Source organism: Eimeria necatrix, genomic scaffold (assembly GCF_000499385.1).
Source record: "Eimeria necatrix Houghton genomic scaffold, Enh_scaff255, whole genome shotgun sequence".
Lineage (NCBI taxonomy): Eukaryota > Apicomplexa > Conoidasida > Eucoccidiorida > Eimeriidae > Eimeria > Eimeria necatrix.
The window spans coordinates 1-9,304 of record NW_013653114.1 but is presented as its reverse complement, the minus strand read 5'-3'; the positions used below and the strand labels follow the sequence as shown (position 1 = coordinate 9,304).

General features: G+C 47.9%; 2 protein-coding genes across 2 annotated transcripts; one reads left to right on the top strand and one right to left on the bottom strand.

The window, feature by feature from the left end:
• Positions 1–1,671: 1,671 nt before the first annotated feature.
• On the top strand, positions 1,672–3,402 carry ENH_00035020 (hypothetical protein, conserved; the record flags this gene model as incomplete). The annotated part of the gene is made up of 1 exon (XM_013580368.1): positions 1,672–3,402. The coding sequence occupies one exon, from the start codon at positions 1,672–1,674 to the stop codon at positions 3,400–3,402; it is 1,731 nt and encodes a 576-aa protein (XP_013435822.1).
• A 4,249-nt stretch (positions 3,403–7,651) lies between these two features.
• Positions 7,652–9,271, bottom strand: ENH_00035010 (hypothetical protein, conserved; the record flags this gene model as incomplete). The annotated part of the gene is made up of 1 exon (XM_013580367.1): positions 7,652–9,271. One exon carries the CDS (start codon positions 9,269–9,271, stop codon positions 7,652–7,654), a length of 1,620 nt encoding a protein of 539 aa, XP_013435821.1.
• Positions 9,272–9,304: the final 33 nt, after the last annotated feature.

Here is a 9,304-nt window from a genome sequence, read left to right as displayed (position 1 = left end):
GTGGGTCGGTTCGGCAGGGCTGCAGAACGTGCCACGTGTAGCCGCACTCACAGCTCCATTTCCCCCTAAAATCTATTCAAATTTCTATATTTTCTCAGTAGTCTTGAATTCTGGTGGCCCATTGAGGCCACCTCCGTTCCCAGAAAGCAGTGCGCACTGTCAGAACGAAAACTGCCAGATGATCGAGAACTAGTAGGATACTTCGGAACGTCTGGAGAGGATCTGAAACTATCATAAGCTCGTTACTAGAGTTACGGATAATGCAGTTCTTCACTTGCCACTTCCCAGATAGCCATGGAACCATAAATTCAGTCTAAACGCTACTGAGCTTCTGGCCCAAATTGCGTCGCACATTCCCTTCCAAATGTGTAGTTGTGCAGCAGTTAAAAGACTCGAATGCTTCGAATTATACTGCTAATAATCACAAATTTTTTACAGATATGGCCCGTGTAGGCTGCAATGCTGCTCACAATGCGCGTCCGCCACTGTGTCCCACTTAATGGAGCAGGGCTGCGCGGTAACTCCCTATAATTGTGCTAATCTAACGGGGTAATCATAGAATTAAATTGAAAGCACAAAGTACAGGAGAAAAGTCAAATATTTCCAGGCTCGATTTCTGGAGACATCCGTGGAATGAGGTGGGAAGAAACAGTCCACCCCTGTGCATCATGCTCTCCTCCCCCTGGCGCGCATCTTCCTCTAGCCACCGAAGTTTCTGCCCCGCCCTCAAAACTTGACTCTGGAAGGAGTCTTCCATTAAAAACTTTGGCAAAAATACTATCAGAGTTTTGCCCCCCCCCACATAATTTATTTATGGTTCGAGAATAGCTTTCAACCAAGCTTCATCGGAGCTTCTTAGTGGTGCGCGTTGAGCACGCCCCACTAAGAAGCGTAGGAGCGGCTTCCTGTCCCAAGCAACATGTAGTAGGGCAACCTCGTTGCTTTTAGAATCCTTCCCGAATCCACGATATATGCGTATCCATGTAGCATTTAACCAGAATTACTGCATATGCTCGTCACTTTGCCGATTATTAAACATCGAGCAGGCCATGCAGTATTATTGTTGCGCTGGAACGTTACATTGTCGGCCTACAGCGAAGATTAGGCGGTGTGGGGCTTCTCACAGTTCTCGCCACACTGCCTGTAGCAACTGCAGCGGTACCTGAAGGCCTCAAATTCATGACTGAAGAAATATGAAGAAAATCAAGGGTTCTTCAAAAACAGTGCAGCTCAGGGCGTGGATCCCTGGGCAGGTCTCATCTGACCGTTATAACTTACTCGATTTCGGCAGTGGCGCGACCCAAAATATTTTGGTATCTAATCGTTCACTGTGTAAATAAATGTTTTTAATAAGCAGTTCGCCGTCCCGCGTTGTATTCCACGCATACTGAAGTGCTCAACACTGCGGTCGGGTTGTTCCGCAGAGCAAGACAGCAGAGGTTAGGAAGGCCTGGAAAATCCCAGGCACCGCTGAATTCTTCAGTGCAGATGTAAATTTGTTTTATGTGTGGGACCAAAATTTGCATTTGGCCTCCACCCTTAATCATGAACATGTCTTGACTCTGAGCCACATAGGTTGTCAGCTCAGTGATTCGGAGTCATTTGGCGAGTTCAACTAAGCGAATGTAGAGGGCATCCACATCTTCCGAGCTTAAGCCTGTATCCACGAAAATGGATTCGGCACCCTCAGCGGCTGCAGAACCTGACTTCGACGGAGCTCACTCTTCCTGGGAGCCCCCCACGCATTCTGACGAGCACGTAATAACAACCGAGGAGCAAACCGTCGCCGCACTGGATCAAGATCCCGAAAAAAAGTACTATAGTTCCTCGAGAAGAGGTCGGAGAGCAAGAAGAGTGTTGCTGAGTGCGGTGTGGCTGATTCTGGCCCACCTGGTGGTAGTTTCTTTGCTGCTCTCACACTGTCGGAGTGCCCGACGAAGTAAAGCTGGCGAGGGTTTGTTAGCACGACGCCTTGCAGGTGAAAATAGGGAGGGCGGGTCTTTTCAGCCGCGCAATCCATTTTTCGTGGAAGGGGAATGGACTTCTCTCGACGCTGAGGAGCTTGCTAGGCTCTGTGCTGAACTAGGACATCAACCTTACCTCGGGACCAGCACTTCTGATGAGGCGGCAGAATTATCTTCGTCAGTAGCGAGCAATTCTGCCTCTGCTGGATATACAGCCTTTCAAGGGGACTATGAACAGCCGTTCACCAGTTCGTCTGCGCCTCTTTTATATAGAGACCCCATCCTGGCGCGCAGGGTCGATGCTTCGAGTCGCAAGCGAGCATATCCTACTTCCCAGGCTCCCGGTGAACAACCAGAACCCTCGAAAATTCGTGTATATAGGGATGAATCTGGAGGCCCAGGTCTACCAGGTGATGTTTTCGAGGTGGAGTCAGCAGCTGTTCAGCCTGTGGCTGGGCCTTCCTCTGTAGATCGATCTCGTGAATGTTTTGCAGCAGTGTCCTATTCAAAATCTGTACGGCTCCAAGAAGGTGTAACATATCAGAGCACAGGGCAGCAAGGTATGCTTCCGGCGAAGCAGACTTTGGTTGCACCGCCCAACTATCCAGTTTCCAGTTCTTTTGTGCCTGCACGTTGTACCTTTCCCGCTTCTCAGTCAAAAGGCTCCGCTGACCATGACACGAGCGATCAAAATCAATCGTCTGCCTTGTTTCAAAGCCCAACAGCATCGTTGGTACCTCTGCTCCCCAGTGATGGAGAGGCCTCGACATCGGCGAAAACAACACAGCTTTTAAGCATGGGACCCAATAAAGACGATTCCAGGAAGGTGCACCCGTATGTTCGGCTGCCTGTTTTGGCGCCTGGTGTGAAACCAAGACAGTCTCTTGATTTATCAGACCTCTCTATGGTTCGGAATTTACCTATTGTTACGCACCTCAAGGTTGTTCGGGATCTCTTTGCGCTCCCTGTTCTCAACCTTACGAATGCAAATATGCTTGTCACTGCAGTTGAAGAGTTGGCCATACGAGCGATCGCTCTTATGACGGCCTCAGTTTCACTATTAAGGCCATCTAATGCCGTGAGAGCCTTGGGACGTCGCTTTCTGGTTTTTAATGCGGTGCATTCAGCAATGAGAGTGTTAGGAAACAACACACAGCTCGAACATTTGTGGCGTGAAATGCTGCGAGTGGTGCCAACAGAATACAGCCACGAAGGTCCACGCGCATTCTCTCACAAGAGTGAATTTCAGTTTACTTTGGCGAAAGAACTAAGCGCTGCCATGGAATTGTACAAGGCGGGCAAGGCACCTACAGAAGAACAAGAGCTAAAGATCAAGAGAGCGTTATTTTGCTCGACCTATAGTCCCACGTGCTTCCTTGAAACACTGTGGGATCAATGGAGACTTGACGACGAGGAATTCCAGAAAACATGTGAGTGATTATCAAAAGACTCTCCTTCGGTCCAGGGGCTCGCCAAATGAAGCTTGCAAACTCGCAGCATGCTGCTGCCTTGCATCTGGTTTCATTTGTGGTAATCATTCCCGTGCATCTGCAGCCACTACATGCGATTTATTGAATTCGCCATGCAGTGTTGCTGGCACTTGCTGTAGTAGATGAAAAAAGCTGTTGTGGCAATCGCCTTTTTTGAAGTAGTGATATCTGTTGTGTTATTGGTGTAGCACGGAAGTGCCTTCGAAAATAAGTTGCTGTTGTGGTAAGTGTGATGCTGGTGAGGCCCACAGCCGGGAATCACAGCAAACAACGCTTCGTGAACGATAGATTATTCACGAAAAGATTTCAAAAGTGATTCGGAAATGAGAAGCTTTGCCGCGCGAAGCGCGTGGAGAGTTTGGAAGGTGCACTACCGATGAATAGCTCGCAGCGTCTGGGGGAACTGCAGGTGAACCATCGCCCCAGCGAAGTGTCTGAACGTTAATCACGGAAAAATTTCCGTGTGCTGCCTCGCTTCATAGCGGCCATGCATATACTTTCCGATGGCTTCAGCTAACAGCGAGCCTTGCGAGAGTGAACAGAAACTCGAACTCTTAGACGAGAGAAACCGCTGGAAACTACGCTGAACGACTCTAGTTCGACACCTGCAACAAGGAATCTAGATTTGGCTCTGGCCTGAATTGGATGTTTAATCGATTCCCTGAGAGCGTCGAGTATAAACGTTATTCATTTTGGAGATTTGTAGTCATAAGGGGGTTCAACAAGAATTCCAAACTGGCCCCCCGGGCACCGTAGTCCTTACTACTCCAGAATTCTCTGCGTCCTGTGACTGCAGTACATGCTTGGACCGAAAATATAAAACAGCAACAATATGACTGTGACGTGAAGATACCAAAAGATGCATGTATATGCATTTGTGTGCTTGTCGGCAGAGTTACAGAGCACTGGCTCCATGACCAAATTAGACATGGCCCAACACGGCAGTGATTTGCTCCCTTCCGAGGAAATTAAATTAAGTTCGTAAGCCTAGTACGATTTAAAGATACATTAATAACGAGAATAATAACGAGAATACTCCTATAGTAGTAGGGATGCTTCTAATCCAAAGTTGATTTTTCACAGTTTACTCACGAATTCGTTAGCAAAGTTTCTGGACACAAACAACGACAAAAACAATAAATTAAATACACATAATAGATAAAGGGCTATTAAACTCTTTATTATATACTAATAGTGATGTAGGTTTACTTTCAAAATACTATGAATAACAAATCAATTGATTTATTATAATTATATTTACGTGAATCAATCGTTGAATAATGTACGCAAGCTTTACAGTGGGTCGTCAACTGAAGACAGATTATTTTTCGCTGTAAACAATACACCCACGGGCACACGCATGCACAGGCACACACATGCACACACACACACACAAAATGAGCATGACATTCACGATTATTATTTTGCTTAATAACAAGCTTTTACAGCCTAAATAGTACAATTTGTGGTACTCGGGCTATTCAAGGGTAGGTTGGCCTCGACATGGTTTAAGACAAACCTGAGGCTTCCGCTCGCTGCACTAACGGCAGCGCGCAAGTATCCCAAAAGCACCTCCAATGCAGTGTTTTGCGGAGATCCACGGAATAAAGTTTTTGATGAGGCTTCTGACGTGTGCCGTTAAGGCTAGTCTTTTGCTCATGTTCCGGTCTAGATGCATCTTCGGTGTAAGCTCAACTGCACCAGCGCTGCAAATGCCAAATAACTGGAAGGATTAGCAGCTGACGTAAATTACCGTACGTAATAGTCTGGAAGGCATCAGAAAAATTAGTCTGAACAAGAAGTCTAGCCAGTATTGCTCGCATTCTCTGTGGCAACGTGCAACAACTTGTGTTCTTACATTCCTGTAGTAAGAAATCACCCACCATAGCTGGACAAACTTAATATCCCTAGCGGGATACCAGTGAGTACTCTTAGCAAGCTGCTGGCTGTAGAGCTGCTGCTGGTTTTGCAGAAAAACGCGTGCAGCGTTTCCTGGTGAAGACAAGAGGAAAAATGCAGGATAATGCCGGATGCTGACAGACCAACAGAACGAAGACATCGGCGTTTGCCAAAGATCAGCCAAAGCCTAATGTCAGTATGAATTTAAGGTTTGGAGTTGGCACAAAAGCCTACAACGTCGCATTTTGTTAGAAAAAGTACATAAACAAATTCTGCGATAGGGCGTGAAAGTCTCTTTAATGCAAAGCGCTATGGTGGGTACCTGCGCAGGTAGGACCATTAACGCAAGACGATCACTAGGAGCAACGTGTGAACAGTCGTGCCTCATCAAAGTTCAACTGTACCTCCGTCTCTCTGTCCCTCTGTTCTTATTCCCGTCTAAGGATGTACAAATGTCTAAGATTACGCTTTCAGGAAGCAACAGCCTCAAATATTATGCCCTTACATCAGAATGTTACGCTACGCAAATGAGCAAATAATGAAAAGACAGCGGATGGTTTCCGCTGTTTTGTCTTTAGGCTGATATCTCTGTTTCGGGGGGATTGCATGCGGAGAACAAGGAGCTGCCAACGACTCTAGTAGTTCAGGAAATATATAAGCTGACAAATCTTTTTTGTCAGGCTTTCAAATATCTGTAACTCACTCAGATGTCCTCAAGCAAAATGTATGCACCTGCACCTGATATGGGGCCATAACTGCGCAAAGGATGATACTGCCTTGCAAACGCTAACCACCATTACTGGTGAAAGATCAAAACTTGAAATTTGCATTTGCCTTTACTCCCCGTCGCTTGCAGCAAAGGGTAACGACGCTGCAGCTGCCACGTGCACCCTGCGTAATTGCTCCGTTTTGGCCAGCTCTAGGGCACGAAAACACGTACAGCAGTGCTCTGGAGGTAGTCTGCCGCGCGGAAAAACCGCTTTAAGCTGGTCGCACGTACTACTGACCGAAAGCCAACCAGTTCAGCCACCATGTTGGACACATCCTTCCTAGCCAAGCTTGGAAATGGTTTCGGAAGGAGTCCTGCGAAGCGTCAATGATGTGGTAGGTCTCACGACACTCCTCGGGAAAGCGGCCGTAACCGCAGGTGACCTTCACGTGTATAGTCAGCACCATCAACACTTCGTGCGCAACCACTGCAGCAGACGGCGTCAGTAGATGTATGGATCAGCGCTTTACGCTGCTCAAAGCTGCAGCAGAACCCACGGGAAGAAAGGTTGAAGATATGTACGAGCTGGCTTTCCTACAGCAACTTACAACCCAATTTCGTGCTCTCGTCGCGCGAGCAGCTTCCCACTGCATACAAAGCATCTTGTGATGACAGCTCTACGCTAGCTACTTTCGTGGCATCTTTAAAATCTGCTCTCCGTCCCTTTGCATTCATATGAGCCTTAACCCTTCGTGGCTTAGCCGCACGCTGCGCATCAACTGAATCCCGTACCACGATTTCCTGAAGAAAAACTAAGCCGTGATTTCGTGAAAAGCGTAAATTGCACTTCAGCTCACTGTATGTTCCAACTAACAACCAAAAACAGTCTTGCTCTAAACAGCAACCCAGTTACAGGTTTAACGCATGTGTGAGGCTGCTGGCAAAAGACACTCTATGGTTGCATACTTAACAGTTGGAGGGCTCCCACTACCAAGAAGCTCTGCAATCAATGAAGACCCATGCAAGCGCAAATTCGCGCCAATACGCAGAATGCATGCATATTATGAGAGAGCGCTTATATTTGTGCATGCCGGGAAGCGTGGATACGCAGTTGAGGCAGGCAACGCAGAACGCCCGTACCACAATAGAGAACCGCCAAACCGCCCGGGTAATCATTTGGCTCAGTTTATCCAAAGCGAAAAAACAAGAGGAAAAAGCGCGTGCAGCCAAAATATAGCAGAGCTTGCAGAGAGTGTCTGGTCCTTGAGCCAGCCTAATTCCTCTGCATGGCTCCCGGCTGTAGGAAGAGTCACAATCTGTAGACTCCAGTTTTCTAGCAATAGGCCAAAAAACTGTAAATAAACAAGTGTTTCAACCACAACGATTGAATGATACCATGAAGAACCTGATCGAGACGTACCTGGTCAGCAGTATGCTGCGTTTATATTGTAGGGCTCACAGTATGACTGAGCTGCCCAGCTGGTTCTGGGCTTTGTACGTGCCAGGTTAAAAGACGTTTCTAGTGCGTTTGCGCTCCAGTTCCTTTACACTAGACGTCATTGCGACAAAACCAAGTTGCTTAACGGTGATCATGGGGACTCCTTATATTGCGCGTCGTCCTCTCTCCACGGATCCCACGGGGAACTGCGGAAACACCCTGGCGAGTAATCCGAGCAGAACAACTTTCGTTTGATGTCGATTATTTGTTCTTCTGAAGGTCCACTGCCTTCTTTGTATAACTGGAGAGCCTCTTCTAACTGCTTTGCCAAAAGATACAAAAATTTGTTCTTGCCACGCAATATTTCTGGAGGTTCGCGGGTATACATCGTCGGCACGAGACGGATAATTTTGCCCCACAAACCTTCCAGTTGCGGATTCTTCCCTACTATTGCCAATACTGAATGAACCGTATTGAAAACTAGAAACCGACGCCCTAGGGCTCTTACAGCCATAGAAGGCCGCAGCATAGCAGCTGAGCTCCTCATTGTGGTAAGTGCGCGAAGCGCCAGTTCTGCTGTAGTAAAAATGAGAAAATTTGCATCTGGAGCGTGCAGTACAGGGAGTGAAAGGAGACTCCTGACGATTTTGAGGCGATTAACAATAGGCTGATCTCTAAACAAACAACCCTTCATATGACCCACGAGCTGGCCCGGTTTAACCTTCGGACCTAGAGCGGGAAGCCGAATAAAGGGGTGCTTGGTACTGGGATCGCTTGCCCCCGCCGGCACTGGAAGAGACCCTGTTTCTGCGTTTGGTGTTGAGGTCCCTTCACCTGCATGATTTGAGGCCTCTACTGAGGCTGAGGCCAAAGTTTGCGCCTCAGCAGTCCGCGGAAGCTGAGGTTGTGTATTATGACCTAGTGCGTCTGAAGACTGCGTAATAGGAAGGGCCTGTGTTGTAAGGGGAACTGCTGCTGGCGCCAGATTCACGGAAGGCAGCTGCACCAGCAGTGGCCCCGACGCAGATGGTCCTGGTTGTGAGAACCCGATATGCAAGAATTGAGGCCTTGGTTGCTCCGTAAGCAAGACAAACTGCTGGCCTGCTGTCGTGCAGCCTACGAAACATGGCAATGAAGAATATGTCGCCCAGAGTGGCTGTACAGCCTGTGCCGGCATCTGCAAATATTGAACATTACCTGCAGGAAATGACACTCCAGGAGGACAATTTCCATCATGACATATTTCCTTGCTCTCTAGCCGCTGTTCACCAGACCCAGAGCCAGAATATGCTGGGTTTAGCCCAGAAGCATCTATACCGAGCATAAAGGGCGCCGGTCCACCTAGAACAGGGGCGTGCAGATTGGTCGACACTTGCATGGTGCTTTCCCCCAGAATCCCTTCTTTAGGCATGATATTGTTCCCAGTAGGTGATGCATTCGCCGCATTGTCGATTGTGTGGCTTTCTTGGGAGCTCCGCGTTTGTAGGTCAACCCATCGCGTTTCTTGAGTTTCTCCTTCTGCGATGGAAGGAAAATTTGCCTCTGGCCCTTCAGCAACTGCAAAAGAAGGTGACGAGGAAGAAGGCTGAGAGACGGAATGAAAAACATTTGTTTGCACTTGCGAACGGGGAACATGAGATGCTGGAGCTGACCCTGCAGAAAGACCATCTCCATATTCAAGTACTTCTCCGCTCTCCAGTTGCTCCACACTAATTTCAGAGTTAGAGGCAGAATATGCTGGGTCTAGCCCAGAAGCATCTATACCGAGCATAAAGGGCGCCGGTCCACCTAGAACAGGGGCGTG